The 24,010-nt window shown below is 36.5% G+C and overlaps 1 protein-coding gene across 1 annotated transcript in view; it reads left to right on the top strand.

Annotated features, from left to right (window-relative positions):
- Positions 1–24,010, top strand: part of LOC146823139 (uncharacterized) — a gene marked incomplete at its 5' end in the record, with an annotated part of 688,665 nt that overhangs the window by 444,630 nt on the left and 220,025 nt on the right. The window contains one exon of the mRNA XM_085606373.1: positions 8,248–23,541. Coding sequence (XP_085462499.1) covers positions 8,248–23,541 — 15,294 coding nt within the window. The remainder of the gene's footprint in view (positions 1–8,247; positions 23,542–24,010) is intronic.

Below are 24,010 nucleotides of genomic sequence, written 5' to 3'. Positions count from 1 at the left end.
GAGGATTGCATACGAGCAAGTTTCTTTTTATGCGAAACCTTGCTCCATCAAGACAAGGCGATGTGTTGGCTCCAATGATAGAGGCGCTGTGATGCAGAGGTTTGTCATCATCGTTGAGACTGGCATTGACAGAAATGTGAGGACTCAGCACTGAGGTAAGCGTCATGCAGTGGTGGTTCTAAAGGCAATGCATCGAGTCCAACCCACGAAGCAGCAGCGATGTGTCAGTCTTGAGCCTTGCAGCAGTGGTGATGCACCAGTTCTGATCCGTGCAACAGGGACAATACGCAATGTTCTGATCCACACAACGGCGGTGATGCATTGGGTCGACAGCGGAGCATCAGTTCTGGTGAAGCAAAAATGCCAACTTTCTAAAAGTAAGATGGAAGAAAATTACAGCTTGAATGCACTCAGTAAAAAACAATTTAAACAAAATTATTCTTTTCTTCAAAATTACTTAAAAATGAAAGTGTGGACCCATTTAGGGGACTCTGTCAACCTCCTGATACAAATGTAAACAGCAAAACCTGGATGAGTATCCAAGGATTCCAGGTGCACTACTGTGCAGTCACTAAATCCTAAGTGTACACATAATTAAATGTAACATGGTAATTATATTGTCAAGAAGAAACCATGGTAAACTATATGCAACTTTGAGTCTGAATTATACATCAACACATTTTCAAAATCATAAGACGCTGAAGATGACGAATGATGGACTCTGCTATTTATTCTGTTGATGGCAGATATTCTTCAAATCTAGGATGGGTGATCTGATTAACCACTATCACGTTATTACAGTGGGAACAATTGTGACACTTGATCATACCCTTGTTTGTACTCTTTATGGTGGATATGGGTGATGCCAATATCTCCTTCAAGTTTCGTGAACGTTTATAGGCAAACAGAGGAGGGTTTTCAAATAAACCATGAAAGTCAGATTCTGATTGTAATAATTCCCAATGGTTAAGCACAATTTTCTTAATCAAGTGCGAATGAGATGAAAAAGTAGAAACAAGCACTTCCTTGGGTTTAATCTGTCTGTTGACAGATTTCTTTAGTCAATCACTTCTGGTCACCTGCAAAGCCTTGGCCTCAGCTCTATCTACTATTTCATGAGGATAACCTCTTGCCATAAATTGTAGCTTATATTCCTGTATGGTTTTGTTACTCAGAATCGGATCTGACGTGATATGCCTAATCCTAGTAAACTGGGAATACGGGAGATGACGTTTTAGAGACCAAGGGTGAAAACTCTGGTACAACAAGGCATTATTTCTATCTGTGCTCTTTTTGAACACCCTCATGCTGATGTTAGAACCATTGCGTTCAATGCAAACATCCAAATAAGAAATGGTATGAGATTCTATGGAAGAGGTAAACTGGATTCTAGGATTCTTATCGTTTAGCTCATTGACCATGCTTTCCAAATGAGTATGTGTGCAATGCCAAATGATTAAACTATAGTCTATATAACAACAATATACAATCAAATTGAGCTTCCAGTTGGTATTGGACAATATATGTTCAGTCTCGAATTTATCATGTAACTGTTGGCGCAGCTGGGGGCCCCCGAAAAACCCATTGAGGTTCCATTAGATTGAATATGAAAACGATCCTTCCATTTAAAATAACTATGGAATAAACAAAAATGTAAAAGTTCCAACAAAAATATTTTGTTTACCCCAGGTACCTCTTGTTGCAACAGGGCCCACTTGATGGCTTCTATACCTTCCATATGGGGAATTGAGGTGTACAACGCCACCACATCCACTGTACATAACCAAATATCATCAACATCTGGAAGCTGAACCTCATTGAGTATTTGTAGCAAATGAGTGGTGTCTTCAAGATAAGAGCAACCTGCTTAAACAATTGGCTGTAGGAATGTGTCAAGATACTGACCAAGTGGTTCGTGTATAGACCCGCACCCTGATACAATAGGTCTGAGAGGTGGATTCATCAGATCCTTATTTATCTTAGGTAGCATGTATAACCCTGGTCTACGTGAAAATCTAGTTGTGAGAAATTCTTTGGTTTTATCTGTGATCCATTGCATTTATTTGGCATGAGACAATATAGAAGAGAGCTGAGTCATGAAGGCATCAGTAGGATCATTAGACAAAGGAATATAAGTGGATTCATCAGCCAAAATCATTTCAATTTTGTTCTCGTAAAATTTCTTATCCATCACAACAAGTGCTCCCCCTTTATCAGGTTTAGTAAAATGAAGTTCATCATTCGTCCTCAATGCTTTCAAAGCGAGACACTCACTTTTGGACAAGTTTGCTACCACAGAGGTATTAACTAGTAGTTTGGATAAATCTTGTTTTACGAGGGTCTCAAAAGTATCAATTATTTTGTGAGAGACTGGAGAGATGATGGTACTCTTAGGCTTAAACTCGCGATATTCAGTGATAGCGCAACCGTAGTTTTCTAGTGAATTTATACAAAGCAACCTCTGTGTCTAATGGTTTAGAATGAAATGTTGGAACAAAGGAGCTGCCTTTTTTTTCTAAAACTGCCAGTAGTTTGGTTGTCAGACTGTGCGATGAAATGTTGATGACTAATGTTTCTTTTGACGCCTTTGTCTGCCTGGTTTTGCTAAATCTGTGCCCTCTATGGGTTTGACTGTTTCTACAATGGGTAGTGAGGGAGGGTTGTTGGCTGCTGGACTTGTCTCTAAAAAAGACACCTTTGAACCACTTGATACTGTTGCCGTAGTGGCAATATTTGATGTAGATGGGCATGAAGACGATTTAGATGAGTGTCCCTGATAGAAACCAGACTTTCTTCAGATGACGTGGTGCCAGTTTTATTCCAACTGCGGTTTTATCATCAATCAAATGGAACCTCAATGGGTTTTTCGGGGGGCCCCAGCTACGCCAACATTTACATGATGAAATTCGAGACTGAACATATATTGTCCAATACCAACTGGAAGCGCAAATGGATTGTATATCTTCGTTATATAGACGATATTTTAATCATTTGGCATGGCACATGCACTGGTTTGGAAAGCATGGTCAATGAGCTAAACGATAAGAATCCTATAATCCAGTTAACCTCTTCCATAGATTCTCATACCATTTCTTATTTGGATGTTTGCATTGAACGGAATGGTTCTAACATCAGCAAGAGGTTGTTCAAAAAGAGCACAGATTAAAATAATGCCTTGTTGTACCAGAGATTTCACCCTTGGTCTTTAAAATGTCATCTCCCATATTCCCAGTTCACCAGGATTAGACGAATTATGTCAGATCCGATTCTGAGTAACAAAACCATACAGGAATATAAGCTACAATTTATGGCAAGAGGTTATCCTTGTGAAATAGTAGATCAAGCTGAGGCCAAAGCTTTGCAGGTGAGGTGACCAGAAGTGATTTACTAAAGAAATCTGTCAACAGATAGATTAAACCCAGAGAAGTGTTTGTTTCTACTTTTTCATCTAATTCGCACTTGTTTAAGAAAATTGTGCTTAACCGTTGGAAATTATTACAATCAGAATCTGACTTTCATGGTTTATTTGAAAACCCTCCTCTGTTTGCCTATAAACATTTACGAAACTTGAAGGAGATACTGGCATCACCCATATCCACCATAAAGAGTACAAACAAGGGTATGATTAAGTGTCACAACTGTTCCCACTGTAATAACGTGATAGTGGGTAATCAGATCACCCATCCTAAATCAGGCAAGAACTTTGCGTTCAATTTCACTGCCAATTCTAATAGCTCACATGTCATTAAATGCCCATGTGGTTTATATTATGTGGGAAAAACCGAGAGGTCTCTGCGTACTCGCATTACTGAGCATAAAGGTAGAATACGCTGTAGAACTTTGAGCTCACCTTTGTCACAGCACTAGTTAGATAATCATCATACCATTGCACAACTCAGATTCAGTGTAATTGAGGTTATAACACCATTACCAGGAAGAGATTTATCTAGATTTCTATTACAGCGTGAAACCCATTGGATCTGGTTGCTTGAGACTCTTTATCCTAAAGGGTTGAATGATAAGATTGAATTGTCGTGTTTTTTGTAAGCTTATATTGTATTCATTGTACTACTGCGTCTTCAATCTGATAACCTTTTGTGTCATTCATGTCTTGTTTCATTCATTTTTTATGTATTGTTAATTAATTTGTCATGTCCGTGAATGCAACTGTTGTAATTCTGTTTATATTCATTTTGCTCATTTGAATTCTTATTGTATTCATAACAGTGACTTTAGATTCACTTTACGATTGTTTTGTATAGGCAGGCTTCTTATGCCATAGGTTTGTATAGGCAGGTATTATTTGTCAGGTATTATTTGTCACCTAAAGTTCGCATTACTCATCTTTTCAGTATTGGTATCATTTGGTTATTTTTCCTTCCTTTTTTCTAATCCAGTATGCTTTCATGAACTTCTGCTCATTTATATATGCAATTTTGGTTCCTCTTCGGCTTTTAGATGTGGTGGTTTAGTCTGTTTTCAGTTCTACACTTTGGGTCCGGGATGCACTACCGCGTTTCCTTCCTTTAAACCTTTGGTTCAGTCCGCTTTCTGTTTCTGCACTTCGGACGTCGAGCACGTTACGTCGCGTTACTGTCCTTGTTAAAATTTGCAGGGTTGTTTACTCTGGCGAGACGCTGGGTTAGGCGTCATTAACATTAGCTTTTTGGACCACACAAATGCGCGTGTTTTTGCACCGGTAAGATTCACCTAATTTCGTTTGAATATTGGGATTTTGCTTTAATTCACTAAATTGACATTTATGTTCAGATTCCTTATTTTAATCCTCGATGCACTTTTTTTCGTGTTACAGGCTTCTCAACTTTTTGTTGAGTTCGCTCTGCTAATGTCAGAGGTATGCTATCGTTGATTTATCGTCGCGCACTGGTGTTACTTATGGTCGCGTATCCCATTTGCTCACGCACTAATTCTGTGATTTTTTTCACAGTTGTTCGGACAGTTTGTGGTGCCCGTACATTCCATTGTGTTCTGATCTCGGCACTTTATCGCAGGTACTTTCACAACATTGTTTCACCAAACCGTTGCATGTTGGGTGCTCCCTTATCTTTTCTCAAAGACTTTTTTTCTTACTGGGTCTTTTGCTAAGGATTTTTTATATTCACTGATATATTTCCTGTTTTTTTTCTTCTTCCGTTTCTTCTTCTTTCTTTTGAGTTATCTGATGACCAAAATGTGCAACTTCTATTATCAACCTTGTTTCTCTATTGAGCTCCCTCATCAATTTTTGAGTTCACATTATGTTGTACGATTTATGATCATGGAGACATTCATTGTAATTATTGATGTTCTAGATTCCCCTGACAAAGGGCGTATTTCAGCCCGAAATGCATTGGGAAAAGTCATCGTCAGCTGATTTGTGTTGCTGAGCTTAAGCATCATCGTGTTTCTTTTTGAAGAATATCTGCCTTCAACAGAATAAATAGCATAGTCCATCATTCGTTATCTTCAGCGTCTTATGATTTTGAAAATGTTTTGGTGTATAATTCGGACTCAAAGTTGCATATAGTTTACCATGGTTTCTTCATGACGATATAATTACCATGTTACATGTAATTATGTGTACATTTAGGATTAAGTGACTGCACAGTAGTGCAACTGGAATCCTTGGATACTCATCCAGGTTTTGCTGTTAACTTTCTAAAAGTGTCATTTTCAGAATATCAATTTAAAATCGAACTTCACAATAAGTTTCGATTTTAAATTGTGATTCCAGAGACAGCAAACTTGAAAAGTCTATCTCTTCACAATTGTAAATTACACTTATTAGATAATCCCAATGTTATCCAATGGGAGAGATAGGCCTTACAGTAGTGAAAAACAAATGTAAGAAGTTTTTACTACCTGGACAAGGCAAGCAAAAAAAAAAAAGCACATGTCCTACTTTTTAAATACTCTGCACCCTGCCCCTTAGCTGTGCAGGAACTACCCTAGGGGGGACGTATATGTATTAAAGAGGGAAGGTTTAGGCCTGGCAGGAGGTTTAACTTGCCAGGTCGACAAGGCAGTTTAAATTGCACACAAAGGCTCTACAATGGCAGGCCTGAGACATTTTTGTAAGGGCTAATTGAATGGGTGGCACAATCAGTGCTGCCGGTCCACTAGTAGCATTTAATTTACAGGCCATGGGCACATTTAGTGCACTTAACTAGGGGCTTATTAGTAAATTGAATCTGCCAATTGCGGATAATCCAATATTACCACATTTTAGGAAGAGAGCACAAGCCCTTTGCCCATTTTAGCAGTGGTAAAGTGTGCAGGATCCTAAGGCCAGCAAAAATGAAGTCAGTGGAAACAGGAACCTTGAAGACAAATAGCAGGGGAGATAATGACAAGGATGCCAGGTCTAACAGGAAACAACAGAACTTCTGCCATACCCATCCAATGTGGATCAGTAAGCTGCGAGGAAGTTGGAGGAGAATGGGGAAGTTTGGAAATAACCAGAAGTAAAAGAATCCTGTAATTGATACTACTTCTAGATCACAAGGAAGCGTAGCACCTGAACCAGAGGAGCGCCCATGAACAGGGTTACTTAACCCATAACCATCGGACTCAGAGATGTACCTCTAAAATAAACTAAGCATTGATTCCAAACATTACCAAACTGAGCAAATATAACCAAAATATACAGCACTGTTCTGACAGAGACTCCTGAATTCCGACCTTGAGGTTGATAGAAGAGATCTTAACTAAAACAAAACACAGCAGTAGCCTGGATGCCAGTCATGGGCAGTCTTCTCTATTTTGTCCCCTTATTAAGGCAAAAGCTGTGGAGTAGGATGAAACAGGGGAGATGGGTGGGTAGATTTGAGGATATAAATAGGCCAAGTGGTGCCTTGTGGGAGGTGCATGGGGTTAAAGGAAGGGTAAACTATAAAGGCCTGCATTATGTGTATAATTATTTAAGTAGATGCATAGGAAAGGCTATGTAAAAACTAAACGTTTATCGACAAAACCCCTTTACAAATCAACATGGTAAACAGATTGGGGTCACACAGCACCAAATACTAACTTTAATTGCTTTATGGATCTCAGGGGACAAGTGAACAACCTAAAGCAAAAACATTTTCAGGATAAAAGCAGAACATACCCAAGTTAGAAGTAAGAAAATGTAATAAGAAATCTTCAAAGCCTTTTAAGATCATGTATGTAGGTAGTTTACATCAATTAGCAGGCAACATGGAGACACAGAGACAGTGAGATGTGCAAACAGGTAAGCACAGGGATTTGGTGGAAATGGAAACATGGACACTGGGAAACAAACAATGGGAGACAAGTAATCATGGAAGCATGAATAATGCACACAGACAACTTAGGCTTACACTTGTTCCTAGTGTCCCCTCTGGGGACCATGGCCAGTAAACCTATAGCCTAAATACATTACTGACCACCTCCAGGGTCAAAAAGGGGTTCAAGCCCTGTACCATCCCTCACTGATCCTCTCCAGTGGGAAAATCTCAACCTACAAATGCTAATCTGAACTCTGAGACCTGCAATAGTAACCAAAGGCCAAATAATTGGAAAATGCTTTGCTTTGGTATGAAAAATAAAAATCATGACATAGCATGTTTGTTTTTAGTCATATATTGTATTCCTTTAAGTACAGCACTTATGTTAACCTAAAGCAAGGTATTTGAAAGTGCTTCAAAACAAACAGGGAAATACCTAGACATCAACAATTAAATACAGTTTCAGGACCAAGTTAAAACAAATGAGATGTACCTTGATAAATAGCCCTGAAACAACAACTTAGCTTCTCAACAAAAGATGTTTTAGAGCTTTTTCATAAGAAGCAGTTTGTTTTTCTTTTCAAATCCCACTGGAAGGAAAATACACAGCATTGCTGCATAGTGCTGCCATTATGGGCCACTTCACTCCCAATTCTTAGTATGTTTGACTTTCTGAAAACTATTATGCTATTAGTTGTTCACTGCAAGAGCCTTATTGGTTTATACTTTCTCACAAATGATAAACTACAGTTTGTGGTCAGAAGATGCATGCACATCTGAATTAAATCAGCTACGGGGTCAGTATTTTTTATGGTTTGTTTTGTCTGTGTTCCTACAAAAACATATATTTCCTGTGTTTTGTAAGTGTTCTCCTATCTGTCAGCTCCATTTTCCATAACTAAAATATCTTATTCCTTCTAGTATGTGTCCTGCTGAAAAATTACACTAATCTGTTTGCTTCTGATTCAATATGTGAATGTGTCATTTTATTCCATTTCAGGCATCTGTGGATGATCTACGAGCCATATTTCAAAATATAGTCACATGGGTGGTGACTACAGTTATAGGTATTTTATACCCAGCTGTCACGATGTATGAAGACAGGGAAAGGATTAAATCAGACAAAATGCCGCAGGAGCAGTACTCTACATCAGAATCATCAAGTAGTTCAGATCAAAAGAGTACAACTGAGAATGATATTGAAGACATTCCATTGTTAACACCTCCTATACAAACAACATCCTTTCATAAGAGGAGTAAAAGTGAGGAGAGGATTAAGTCATTGCAAAAACAATCATTCTTTGAAATATGTGAAATGTACAAAGAAACATCATCTACGAGAACTATAGAAAAATCTATTTCTGTGCCTAACATTCTAGATATGATTACAGATTTTCCACAGAAATCTTCGTCTAGCAAATCTGATAGCTTTATTTCCTGTTTGGCCAGTCCTTCCCTTCTTGGATCAGCATTTCCAGAAAACTTGATCTTTACGTCATCTGGTCCAAGTTCCAAAATAAAATTAAGTTCAAGTGTCCTTCCATACAGTCCCGATCTGAAGACATCTGAGATCTCAGTAGTGCAACCTGAATTAGAAGATGAGCTTCCTGTCTATGAAGTTGTGCAGCCAGTTTCTCAGTCAGACCTAGATTTTGTCAAACGTAAAGAACGTATATCCACTTTCATTATTTCGGATAAGCCAGGTTCTGTGCAAATGAGCATAACTGAGCCAGAACAACACCTTTTGAAAGTTATTAGATCACAGCTGACACAAGTATCAGAGGAGATAGTTGAAAACACATTTAAGAAAATTATTACTGATTTGAGTTGTTCGTTTTCATTTGTCAGGGATTCATCAGAAGTCTGTTTTGCAACTATTACAGAAATCCAGCCAGAAGAGTGTTGGACTGAGTTGGAGTCTCATTCTGAAGCAGCAGAACATAGTCCATTAGAAGGCTTGATCTCCAATCTTGAGGTAAGCTGTATCGCAAAGGATGTCACTGAACATATATTTGGGAAGTTAGAGTCAGCTGTCTTGGAAACATATACAGCTGCTGCATCAAGTGAAGATGAACACAGCAAAGACTCACCACAGTCTTTAGTATGTCAACAGAAAGAATCATCTCCCAAAACGCCAACATCGCTATCTTTGGCATTTTTGTGTGGAACTGCAAAAGAAATCATCAATATTGTGTCTGATAAACTGGAAGCCTTTGCTACCTCCAAGCAAAAACGCATCTGTGACACTCAACTGTCTGACAGCAGAAAATCCCTTATAGAGAATATCCTTCAGCAACTATGTGACACAAGTGAAGATAAATTAATTGAAATGACAGGCATTGCTCCATATGATCACAGTGTTGAATTGGTACCAACAAGTGTAAGAGAGGAGATACAGGGATTCATTTTTAAATTGGATCTTTCAGAATCTCAGATATTTTCTTATATTGGAGACATTTTGAAAAATGTATTAGGAAGTATGGAGAAAGAACTTGATCGTAATATGACTCAAAAATCTTCAAGTGGACAAATATATCCGTCGAGCGAAATCAGTTTTCTATATGAACTAGTTAGTATTATATTTAATCAGGTAAATGTGTTTGAATGTAAAGAAAGTTTACAAGCTGGGAAATCTGGGACTATGGAAAATGATATGAGATCACCACACTATCCTCTTGATGAGCAAGACTATCTTACTGTAGGCAAACCCGAGCCCATACCCATAAATCCCAAGCGATCCGTAATTTGTCAAAGACTGGATATGTATGAAGACATTAATGTCCCTGGAATGGTAGTTTATTCGGACAGAGAAAGTGAAGGTGAATGTTCCACTCCTATGTCTTCCTGTGTAGAACAAAAAAGATCAGGACATGAAAATAAGCACAAATATGATGAGAAGTCTGCATTTCAAAAATGTTATTTAAAGTCTAGGAGGAATCTTGTTTCTGATGTTGAAGAACTAGAATTCCTCAATCAAGAATTAGCTATGAAAAATAAAAACAATAACAAAATTGTGAAATGCCCAATTCTAGCAGTAGCTGAGAGTGTTGTTGCGAGCATTTTTGCTAAAATAATTGTGGATATTGAATCTTGTGTTTCATTAACCAAAGTGGAAACAGATTGGGACAGTAATGAGATGGCTGAACAAGAACTCACTATAAGAAAGTCAAATACAAACAAATTGAGTAGCATACACTTGTTCTCTGCATCTGACCTTGAATTATTTGCACTTGATATTACAGAGTCGATACTAAAGATGCTCAAAGTGGTTTCTAAACTCATATGCACTTCAAACACAGATATTGTTTTTGCACCATCTGAAGATTTATGTAGGACCCTTAGCACACTAAATGATGCCCTTGATAGTACCCACACTGTGTCCTCACTAGAGCTATCAGATGTAAGCATTTCATCTAAAGAAAACATTGAGCAGAAAAAAGAAATATCAGCATGTCAGACATGCATAACTCCAATTATAGGACAGCAACTTGCCTCTGAGCCACAAACATCACTTATGGTAAATGAGGTAGGTGAACAGATAATATTCATGATTTTAATGAAATTGAGAAATTTCTTCTATTTAAAATGTGAATCCAAATCTGAATATCTGTTATTTGAAAATATGTTTTCAAATGAATTCCCCTCATATGAAGATGTACCACCACTCTTGCAAGCTACGCTTGATCCACTTCCAGAAAACCTATCCAGACAAATCAGCATCCAAGTATGCAAATCTGACAGTCCCAAATCAAATCATTCCGGTGCTGAAACATGTAGTCTACAGCTAGAACTATGTAACTGTGCAAACAAAGTGGTTATAAATATTATGAATATTATCCAGAAAGAGTTAAATGCAGATAGCCTCAAAAAACAATTTGTGTTATCAGAAACATATTCTGATGAAAATGCATCCTTTGCCCGTGCAGATTGTTCCCCAGTTGAGTCACAGGAGATAAACCTTTCACTGCCTGAAGGGAAATCACTACCAGAAACATTTTCTGATGAAAATATGTCCTTCGCCCGTGTAGATTGCTCCCCATTTGAATCACAGGAGGTAAAGCTTTTATTGCCTGAAAGAAAATCACTACCTAGTGAAAACATAAGTAAAAACATGGCAGTAGTAAGCTCATTTATAAATAGCATCTTGAACATTTTATGCAGTGAAAAGTATTCAACTGAGGTGGTGTCAAAATATTCAACAGAATGGTCAGCAACATCTCATTTAGCACACGTACAAGAAAATAATCTTAATCTTCAAGATAATCACACTGATGAACAAAAATGTGCAGGACAAATAACATTGAGCAAAAGTGATTTGAAAAATGGAACAGAGTTTCCACTTCAATCGTGTTCTCCAGAAGAATGTATACTGCATTTTATTGTCAATAAAGTAGATGCTGAAGTTATCTCAGTAGTTGCCAATATTTTATCTGAATTGATGCAAAAAGTTGCTGATGATCACACATTTCCCTCGCATGTTGTTTCATCAAATATCACTCCCTCTTCTGTACGGTCTCTTGAAAACTCATTGGATCAAAATATCAAGGACCCTAGCAAATTACAGTCTGAATATTCAGTTGATGAAGCATCGTTATTGAAGTTAGAAATTCAGCTAATGTCTTATGATATTATTGAAGATATGATCAATAACCTATGCATTTTTGTAATAGATCAGTCCAACACAGTAACAGACTACAGAAACAGGACCGAGATACATGATCCTTGTATAATTGAGGGTGAAATTGCTCAACCAGATCTCACTATAGAGTTGCCTTTATCAATGTTAATCTCAATAGCTGAAGATATTTTTATCACTGTGCTAGCCAAATTTGAAAGGTTTGTGAAGCTGAAGTTGGAGTCCTTAAAACAAGCTACATCTGAAGAATCAAGACAGGACTTAAAGGAAGCAGGAGATCCCCAAAACATTGAAAACTCATTAGAAATGAAAAGAAATCTATTAATGCCCATATTTACATCTCAAGAGATAGCTGCATATGTTGATGCTTCTGGCACAAAAACACAGAGGAATGGAAGTAAATTAACTATGAAGTGCAAGTTACATTCATATGCAAAAGAGATAAACCATACTATTATGAATGCCATCCAAAACACAGTAGAGGAGGAAACCCAGAATTGCATTTTAAGTATGTTTGAATCAGCCACTGAAATAGACAGTATTAAAAGACTATGCAGTTTAATTTTAGGGCAGTCTTCTGCTCATGTAAATGAAATGGAAAAAGGGTTTGCTGTGGGCTCAAACTCAGTTCAACAGCTAGACGAATTTATAGATGACAATATTAACCTAGGAATATGCATATCTGAAACCATTTCTTCACCTGAATTTGAAGGAGAATCAACGGACAGACAACAGCTATCTGAAACTACCTTAGACAAACCAGAAAACCTACTAATGTCTCCAGTTGAAGTACAACAGTCTTCAAAGCAAATGTATACTTATTCTGACCAGATAGCTGTTTTGAAATTGCTTAAACATGTGAAAGACTATATTTTTGGACATGTTTTCAAAACAGTGCAAGAAGATTGCAAAGACATCCGGCGTTCTCAAATTGAACAAGGAGTTAAGTTAATTCTAAGTGACATTTTTCTCAAATATTTCATGGACGTGATTCTGCCTCCCTTCTTCACACATTCAGGAGAAATGAGCGAATCTTCTAAAAAAATGGTTTATGAAACATTCCTAAAGCTAGATGGCAAATCTGCATACACCTTTGATTCTGCACCAGAAGATACAGTTCTTCCAGATGATATACTAAAAGTTATATTTTTTAAATTTCATTCCGCTTTTTTCTCAAATGTGAGTTTAAACAAAATATTGTGTCTGGAAGAATGTAATCTTCATTCTGATATTAAAAGTAATATAAAACAAACAAACAATCTACCTGAGATTGCAAACAAATCCGACAATGAGCCTGAAACAACTAATAAAATAGATACCAGTTCAGAAAAGACAATAGCTGTTGAGATTCAAAACAGTCATTTTAGAACAGAACAAATACATCATAGTTCCTCAGCCATATTCACCAATGTGGATCATATTTTGAAAGAGGTTGCCACACGGATTGAAACTTTGGCTGCTTTGAACGATGACCGCCTAGAGCGTGTTGACAGCTTAAATAAAAATCTAGCTAGAGATTCTGCATCATATTCCACAGTGGAACACAGTCCTTTTATAGAAGGCATGCAAAAGGCTCTCATGGGGAATAATACTGACACAGGAGCTCAAAATAAAAAGACAGTATCAAGGCAACTGCTACCGAAAAAACTCAATGAATATGCAAGAGAAGTAGTCAACACTATTTTAACAGGGATCAAGAAAAGGATTGAAGAAGAAACAAAATCAAAAATATTTTCCATGGATTTCCAAGATAAAAATAATCTTGCTGCAAAAATCATTCAAGTGGTTTCAGACTGTGTGTCAAATAGAAAAGAGTTTCCTCCAAATGACCATACGCTACAAGATGCTTTAGGAATAGATATGCAGGTATCTTTGGCCCCTCATAATCAATTTCCCAACACTGCTCAACCTTTTCACTTTGAACCCTCTTCCCAAGAAAGGATTCTTGCTCATATAGATACTCCATGCTCCTGTCAACAGGATGATGAAGCAGAGAGTATATCCCAGTTGAATACTGAAGATCAGAGTTGCCTGCTGCAAGCTGAAGATTTCCCTTCGCTTACATCACAAAATCAGCATAAAAGCATTTCGCCTGAAAGGCTTAGTGAGGAGCTTGTTTTTAGAGAAGCACTTGAATTTCAAATAGGCAGTACAGTTGAAAATGCTTTAAATGATATTTTTCAAAGAAGGATGTACGATGGAGATAACTGTCATTTTCATGCTAATTTGAATGAGCAAGAAACATTAAATAATAATATGTCACAGTTTTCTGAATCAAATAATACATTTTCAAATAATGCTAAAAGGTATTCGCTTATTTCTAAACCTGACATAAGTTATGTGTCAAATGCTGTGGTGGGCATTGTGCTGGAAAGTCTATGTTCTTCATCAAAAATAGACATGGATACAAATGGATCTAATTCATTAAAAATAGGAATTCAACCCAATTCTTCTGCGCAAAGTATGATAAAAAAAGTTGCAACTCAGTTGAAGGTTTTCACTACTTTACCACTTAACTCAAAATTCATTGTTGAACTTCAAAGGAAAAAAAATATAATTACTGCAGAATCTTCAACATCTGAAGAGACCATTGAAGAAAATACATTGTGCAGAAAAATACAACCAGCCTTCACAGATTTCACAACTTCCTTTTCTGAATCTCCATCTCCAGCAGCTCATTCAAGAATAAAAAGAAATATTTGTGGAAATATCAGAGATGAAGATGATGGCCAGCCGCAGTTGAATATGCATGCAGAAATAATTGTTTGTAAAATTTTGGAATGCATCAAAAGTGATATGAACAATGGGATGCTGCATAAAGAGTCAGGGCAAAGCATATCATATGAGCAGAGACTTGTGCGTGATGTAATTGAAAACCTGTTACAAAGTGTACCGAACAAAGGAAGTAGGTGCTGTGTAAATATGCCAAAGGTGGACTTATGTGAGCATATGCCTTTACAGATGCAAAATTCAGCACAATCTCATGAAAAAAAGAAAAGTTTAAATGTTGAAGTTGATAACATAAAAATGTCAAGCAGTGAAAATCTGCCTCCTAATTTTAAAGATGCATACTCTATACAAAAGAGTGGTAGCTTGCAAGAAAAGTCCCTCAAACAGATCCCTAGTCCCACGAATATTCCAGATAATAAAATGTATTCACTAAACAATACATTTAATTACTGTAGCCAATTAGAAAATACTCTCTTTTCATCAAATATTCAGTTGAAATTAGACCAGATACAACCTGATGTAGAACAATCTGCAGCTGGCTTTGAACCATATGTAAATGAAGATGCACCTTTATCAAAATTGAAAGGTGCCAAAAATAAAAAAAAGAACAAATCAAAAAGTGTCTTACATCAAATGCTTGTCTTAAAGGATTTTGAAGTTAGAGAAAAACTACATTCCCAAATATGTGAAACAGTTATAGAACCAATAGCCAATATGTTTCTAAGAATAACAGAAAATGAAGAGTGCTTGGTTTCTGTTTCAACAGCAAGTAAACAGAATAATGAATGTGCGGTTTCTGCACCTGCAGTTCCTCAAACAGCCTGTAGATTAAGAAGTCAAATTGTCAGAAACACAATTATTGGGCCAAACTTTTACTTTGTAGCTGACAGTATGATTGATGATGTGCTTGAAATGTTGCTGTCAGCTGCAGCACCTGGCGATAGTAAAAAACAGTTTGGTTTGAAAGGAATCCATCACTCTGTTTTCCATTGTAATCCTTTAAAGAAATGTGGTGCCACGAATAATATGGAAACCAGCAACAAAAAGGAGACATGTAGTCCTTCCCTAGAGAAAGAACACATATATTACTACGACCTCTTATCACCCAAACAAAATCATTCAGAGAGTACTGATAAAACAGTAAAAAATTGCACATGCTCCTCATCCCTGTCACCATCTCATCTTCATCCTGTTGACTGTCAGATATTAGAAAATATTGATAGCACACATGTGCTTCAATTAGATACAGATGTAATTACCAATGATATTTTGAAAGCAATTTTACATAAACTGAATATGTTTTTCACTTTAAAGTTAAAAGATTTTGCTGTTGTAGGAGACCAAACACAAAATAAACCAGGGGTTACAGAAGATCCTGATGTACATTGCATACAATCAGCTAACATAACTCCAACTCCTGTTGCTATACTGGATTTTGATCTTTTGGAAAAAGATTTTAATATTGGTGATACAAATGTGTGCATTTTACCTGTGTCAGCGGAGAATTCCACTAAAACGTTTGAGCAAGAATCTGAACTGAAAATGATCGCCGTCGAAGTGGCTAGAATTATTTTGAGTTTTACTAAACATGAGTTGGACAGAGAAATGCAAAAACCAGCTCTAATTAAAGATTCTCTGGATTACCGAACTAATGTTGGAGCAAGTACAATTATTAATCATATTTTAGAGGTGTGTACCACAGCAAGAATACAAAACACATATATTGTTTCAGACTGTTCTTCTAAACATCTTCCATTAGAGAATGGCACTGCACATATTTCCAAGAGGACATCTAGCTCTTTGACTGTGCCCGTAGTGCTGCAGTACCACAAAAAAAGGGAAACACTTTCTATTGAAAAACATTTGAGGAATTCAGAGGAAAACGTTTCAGTGCAAGAACAGAAAAGAAAAATAAGAAACCTCTTGTATGATGACTCAGTTAAACAACAAGGCACAAATCTAAGTACTAAAGGCAGTAATTCACTATGTCATCGTATCTCAAAAAGAATTCTGCAGAAAGTATTTAGAAGAGAGGAATTTGGGCTGGAAGAAACATTTGAAATGCTGAGCATGGTGGAATGTGGGTTGAATGAAATTATTCACAGGATGATTATAGATTTGGGATATTTGGTTATTTCTCTTCCATACTTTACTAAACAAACAATGTATAATCCTTCAGGTCCTTCAGGTTCTGGACATACCATTGTATCATGTACAAATGTCTTGAAGATGAATTCCAAATTACATGTTAATTCCAAGGCAAATGTAATTGTTGAATGTGTACTCTCACAATTATACAGTGATATAATGATATCAGTGCAACCCAAGGATTCTGTTGTTGGAACCAATTATGTTTGCGGTCCTCAGGAAATTTCTCAGAGTAAATCCTCTTATTTGAAAAAGTCTGGCCATGATGCAGGTGAAATAGAATATGCACAAGTAATTCCAAAGAATACACTTGGCTTTACTGGGCATTCAAGAATTAGGCGTGCTTCACAAAATGTTTCTTCAATACCTCCTGAGAATCATAGACATTTTCAAATCTCCTCATTAACAGCAGCCCAAAAACTGGTACAACGTATAGCAATTGTACTGGAATTATTTGTTAAAACTCGACTAGAACATATGACTATATCTGAACCTCAACAAGAAGTTAATATGGCGAATGAATTTAATCTATGCACAAAAAAAAACAACAGAGTAAGAGATACAGTGTTCAAGTCACTTAACACAAGTAGCAAAAATAAGCGAGAGATACTCAAAGAGGAAATTGTTTTACCAAAATTACACATTGCGAGCCCCTTGTTAATTGTTCCAAGTGGCATTTTCACAAACGATCCTAAGAAAATATTAGCAAATGTTTCCGTTTCAAAACCTGTGTTGGATGTCTATGCAAAACATGTGTTACGTAGCATTTTACAAATGATTGAGAGTGAGTTAAAAAAAGAGACAAGTCAAAATGCTGAACTAGATGTTGACATATTATCTTTTTCGAATATTGCTGCTGCAAATAACATTATTAGTTCACTTCTAAGGGATTTAAATTTTGAGAATGATCTGGAGGGCCTCTCTTCAAACATCATGGAAACTGAAAGCAATGTTACGTTACCAAAACATCATTCCTATACATCTGCATATAGTTCTCCAGTGTTCACTAAGAGTACCAATGGTATTCCCTCAATAATACTTAAATCAGATGATACAAAATGTTATTCAGTTAAAAATAAACACCAACTGAAATGTTTCGATTTTCATGAGGACTTTGAAAAGCAGAGATCCCCAACAAAGATCCTAAACTTTCCAAGCTATTCACAGAATAGAATTGAACACAAAACAGACTTGAAAACTAGATCCATACAAAATATCAAGGAACAACTGCATACTTTAGAGAAAAACAAAATATATCATGAGCCATTCATCACTCAACAAAATAATAATACTACACTGAACTATTCTGAAACACTCCATTCCAAAAAATCCATACTAAGGAAACAATCTGAAGTAAACACTGACAATTCTAAATTGGGTCATTGTTTTGATAGGTCTTTCCAAACTCACGAGTCATCAAATCACATAATGATAAGCGAAAACCAAACACCTCTTAACGTAAATAGGAAAAAACAAATGATCTACATAACTGAAACGGTAAATAGTTTTAGGTTTGGAAATGAGAAAGATGAAAAAGCCATGATGATGAAAATATCAAAATCAAGAGAAGAGATCAATTCTACAATGTCCTTACACGCATTAGACAGAAGATGTGTGGGCACACCATTTACTAACACAAGGGCTAAATATCCAGATCTCAAGTTTGTTTCAGGTGACAGCTTTACATCTGTATTGGGTTCTGCAGGAAACAGGCTTGAGAATAGATGTAAAAGAAAGAAAAGAAAAAAACCCACACAATTACAGAAATCCCAAAGTTGTTGTGACTTAGGTTACCCAGAGAGAATATTTTCAAAGAGAATACGTAGCAGTGTTGCAAATCCTACTAAGTCTGATAGTGAAGTTTCACTGAGAGGTCATTTGCCTTTTATATCTGGTATTTTATGTGCCAGACGCTCAAGCACAAGCTCTCCAACACTTAAAAACGTTTCTCAGAACTTTGTGCAGCCTGTGTTTGATACAGTGTTACAAAATGTAGATGAAGGCAGCTTAACTCCAACTGTAGCTGGTGAACATCCGTCAGATTCACTAAAGACAAATGAAGCAACACATGATCAAGGGGGGCAAGATTTATCTTCCTCAAGTGTCTCAGTTAAGGGAACCGACTTAAAACTTCATACATCCATCAAAGATAGCATGGCACCAAAGAGCATGGACATGGCTAGAGTGATGGAAAAGGATCAACACTTCAAAAATGACCCCTTATCTGATGTACAGGAAAAACATTCTTTATGTGTTGGTGAGGCCCAAACAGACTTGCTAGTCAAGGGCGATGGCATACATCCTAAGATTAATCTGTTTTCTGACAGTCTTGTGAACTTAGTAGTTCATCAAATTTTAAGAAGAGTATCCAAAACAAATAATGTAACCAAACACACCATTCAAAGAAATATGGAGTTTTGCAATACATTTTTGAAGTGGATCTGTAAAGACAGTGTCTCCCTTGTAATTAATAAAATAAGCAGTTACATACATACACGTAGGCAGAAAACAGATGACGTTGACGCAAGCATGTTGAAGGAGTGTTTTCAGAAACCAGTTTTAGAACCTTTTTCACAAGATAAGAATTATATTTATCTGTCTGAACTAATTTGTTTCATATCCAAATGTGAAGTGATCAGCATGCGGCATTCTGTAGAACAGTTGCTTTCACAAAAGGCATTTGACATTTTCAAAAAACAGCTGTGCAAATCGGATATGAGATGGCTTTCGGAAGAAATCGTTGGAATTGCCATTGAAATGCTAGTTTTAATTTTCTCTACAGATAGTTCCTTAATACCTACAATCAAGTTTTCAATTGCCAATAATGATGGTCACAGTAATGCATGCAACAGTGCAAGTGCCATTCAAAAGGATTTGCCTCTGGTAGTAGATCAAGAATATTCTCAGGAACATCTGAGACATGATTCCAATGATTTATCAGATGCTAAACCTTTTTCAAAGATTGAGCGTGATGCTTTGTGTGAAGAATTGTCATTTGTTCCAAGAACTCCAAAGACAGAAGATATTGCAAGCAAAATAGCTGCAGAGTTAACAAGGTTAGATTTTACTATGAAAAAGATAGATGTTTCTGTTGAAACAATACTACAGAGAACAAATCTGTTGCCTTCTGCTAATTTAAAGATACCCCGACCAGTAACAGATCAGTATCAGTGTTTCCATACACATTTCCAGACAATTCTGAACAATATTTCTCATAAAGAATCATGTGACATAAGCATAAAAAATCAAAAGCAATTTTCAAAACATTCCACTACTGAATTGTATACGACAGTATTGGAAGATATTGTTTCTCGGATTGCATATAAAATATTTCCTTCATTTCCAAGCACCACCAGACCTGTAGACAAGAGAATTATGATTTCAGAACATGATTTATTTGAACTTGTAACTAATCTAAAGCTTGAAATGTTGAAAGAAGTTGCTTGTCTTGATATTTGCAGTTCACAGGATGTGAATGGAGGGGACTCTACAGACTCTGTCATTGATGTTAAAAAAGTGGTTAACTCAGTCTATCACAATGTTTTGCATAATTGTGAATCTCAAGCAGCACTACAAAATCAGATTGCAAAAGGAAATACAGATATTGTTCATAATATTGCCAGATTAATATTAAAAGAAATTATTTATAATTATCCTCAATCATTTTCCTCTGGAGGATTATCATCTCAATCTCTTTTCTCTGCACTAAAAGATTGTGTTGATGAACAAGCCCCTGATGAGATGAAATTATCAAGTGAGTCCAGGAGTTCTTCCAATGCCGTTATTTATTCTGCTACATTTTTAGAGGAAATATTTTCTGACCTTTTATTCAGAACCATTCTGCTGTTTCCAGAAAACGTCATGTGTTACAAAAGGCTGAACAGTGTTGAAGTCCAACTGCGTGCAATTGCTTTAAAATTAGTTAAACTTATGTCTACATCTCTTACGCAGTTAAATATTAAATTGATCAGACTTGCTGAAGGTGTTGGATGCACTAACAATGTGCAAAAAGACATTGATAAAGTTGTTGACTCAGTTTATTCTGACATTTTTAAAGACTCAGGGTCACAGCTATCAGTTTACACAAATTTGATGAATGACAGTAGCAATTTGTCTGAGAAAATTATCAAGTTGATTTTAGTCAGTATAACTAACTATGCCCTAGAAAGAGATATTTCAGAAAAAATGGCAACATGTTTTTACACCATGCTTAATGCTGATACAATTATTCGGAAAGTTATTTCAAATATTTGTGAAACTTGTTTCAAGTGCCCACCTACAAAACTTCCTTCAGCCTTGCATTCTACATCTACATGGTTAAAAGATGTACTTACAAAGTTAATATCTATGATCTTCCCGGCATTCCACACTGCTGACACACCTTCAGAACATCTACTAGAATCATATTTAATTTATATAGCTCAAACTTTAAATCACAAAGTAATTCAGAACATTTCAAATTATGCAATTTGGGATGCAAAAATTCTGAGTGTTAAGCTAGGGTCACAAACACCAGAAGAGGTTCTGCAAGTGGTGAAATCCATTTACAGAGATGTATTGCACATATACAAAACGCGTGAAGCTGTGCAAACAGCGTTTACTAACAACAGTGAAGCTATCCTCGATAGAATAGCTTGCTTAATCATTATAAAAATTGGTCATCAGAGCAAGCCAGTGCAATCTATAGAAACATTCTCTACATCAGTAACTTTATCAGAGAACTATATTGTGGATGGTGCTGTCCACAGTATTACAAAACAAAGTCAATCTTATCCACCTGTTGAGCAATATAGAGAATTATCATACAAAGTCTTTCATTCTTCTTCATTTTTGGAAGATGTCATTGCTGGTCTCATTTCCAGAATGTATTTGAATGCAAATGTTATGAATGCTACATTTGGAAACCTATCGTTATGTGACCTACAGAAGTCAGCACTACAGTTAGTAAATCTTGTGTTAAATGGAATTAAAAATAAACAGCTCAAGATTGTGCAGGTTAACATAGAGACTTGTCATCTCCACCCAAATAAAAGCGCTGTGAACAGGTCTGTTAACGTAATCTATGATATTTTATCAAAGCAGTCTGGACCTCATCACACATTTGAAGAGGATATAGCAAATGATAGGGATCATTTTGCTGAAAGGATAACTATTTTATTGTTGGAAGAAAGTGTTAAGTGTCAAATAAAGCCACTCTACCCATTGACATTGCCTATTCATGAGACCAATACACTTGAAGCTAGTAATATTGTCCAGAAAATTGTAAATAATGCAATAGAAGCCAGGAATGTAGTGTCAAAATGTGCATCAACTGCAAATGATATGAGTGGTTGCCTCACTGAACCACTTAACTTTGAGTCCATAAAGCCCTGTGACCAAAATCACCAGTCAAAAACATTAACAGTTGTATTATCATCAGCAGTTGTTCAAGAAATTGTTTCAGAGTTCCTCTGTAAACTATTTTTTAACTGCCCGACATTGGCATTAGAGACAAAACACATTTCCATAATTAAATTGCAAACAATTACTGAAAAGGTATTAAATGCATTGATACACAAGATTTCAGAAAAGAAAATACAGATTTTTCAGGATAACAATGAAGAATTGTACACACATAAGAAGCATAACCTGATTGTAGAAAAAGTTGTTGGTGTTGTTTACAATAACATTTATCAGTTGTCTGGATCTCATCTATCAATGTATAAAAGCTTGACAAGTGAGAACATGATTGTAGCACAAACGTTAGCTAACTTAATTATTGCAGAAATTTGCAACCTCCAGCTCCTGCCAGGGCATACTGATGATAAATTGCTGGATAAATGTGTAGACATAAAGTCGAGTCATATTGTACAAAAAGTTCTTAATGATATTAGAGAAATGCCAACCTGTAGTAAACATTTAGACTGCAAAAACCGTGGACTATATGCACCTCTCTTAGAAGAAATTGTAAGCCAGTTTTTAGCAAAATTATTGATACCATCCAGATACGCCCATCCTGGAAAGTCAACAAGTAATTTACCTGAAGGTGAAATTAATAAAATTGCTTCACAGTTTATCAGTGCAGTATTAAAGGAAATGGCAAACTGTAACATTAATGTTGTAAAATCATCAAAAGAAGAACAGTTAAATGCCAAACAAGATAACTTTCTTGCACTAATGGTAGACTCAATTTATGTAAGTGCCTTAAATGAGTGGGGTGGCTCCCCTTACGAAATTTTCAATGCTCTTACAAGGGAAAATACTGGCATTTTTGCACAACTTGCGGGGGTTTTGATCAAAACTATTTTCAGATTCCAGATTCACATGTTTTCTATAGCAGGAGCAACATCAGGTTTATATACTGAAAATTGTGTTGATGAATTTGTTCAGAAAGTTAACAAATACATAACCCTGCATTCAGATTCAAGTAGGAAGACAGAAAACACTTTGCAAGCAATTACAGACCATAAGAAAGAAGACAAAACTGATAGTAAACTGCCCAAAATAATACCATTTATGAGAAATGAACCACTAAAAGTGGATGCAACGATAGTAGCAGAACATCTAGCAGTGCTTTCAATAAAAACGGAACCACTAGACCTTCTCAAGAAACTATGTTTGATTCAAACTGGTCAAACCCTTGGCAGTTTAAGGAATGCCTCTATATGTGGGAGAGGAACAATAGATGAAACAGAAACAAATGAAGTGGTTCCTCTTCTGTCTGATTTTACAGTGGATGATAAAAGTAAAAGACGTGCAACACTGGATAAATTTGGAAGATTATTTGTTAGACCAAATAAGGTAAGGAAGAAGTACAGTTTAAACTAGTAAAATATTTCAATTTGACCTATGTATTTATCAACAGTTTTGTTTACATGTAGGTGAAATTTAAGGGTCCTATGTAGGGCTTAATGACTGATAAAATGGCAATATATTGGTGAATTTTCATTCCTCAGTTAGTGGCGGGTGACCAGTAGGTCTCCAGTAGGACAGCATCAGCCCTTGATCAGCATTTGAACCATTTACCTGCTGGGCATCTGCCACAGGAACAGTACGTGAAGCCTCGCTCAATTTAGGACAGGCTTGATGTTGATTTTTCCTGTCCAGTAATGGCTGACAGAAACATTTTTCCCATGTTGCTGGCAGCAAATCAAAGCACTCATTCCCGTGGGAGTTCCAATCCTGTGGGAGCGAGATGGCCCAGGGAGAAAACAGCTCCCTTTGCCAATCAGAACGCCATATTTTTAAGCTGGCACCCCCGCAAGACTCT

The sequence above is a fragment of the Triturus cristatus genome, chromosome 5_2 (genome assembly GCF_964204655.1).
Source record: "Triturus cristatus chromosome 5_2, aTriCri1.1, whole genome shotgun sequence".
NCBI classification, from domain to species: Eukaryota; Metazoa; Chordata; class Amphibia; order Caudata; family Salamandridae; genus Triturus; species Triturus cristatus.
The sequence above is the reverse complement of the archived record's forward strand: the minus strand, read 5'-3'. Positions and strand labels throughout refer to the sequence as shown.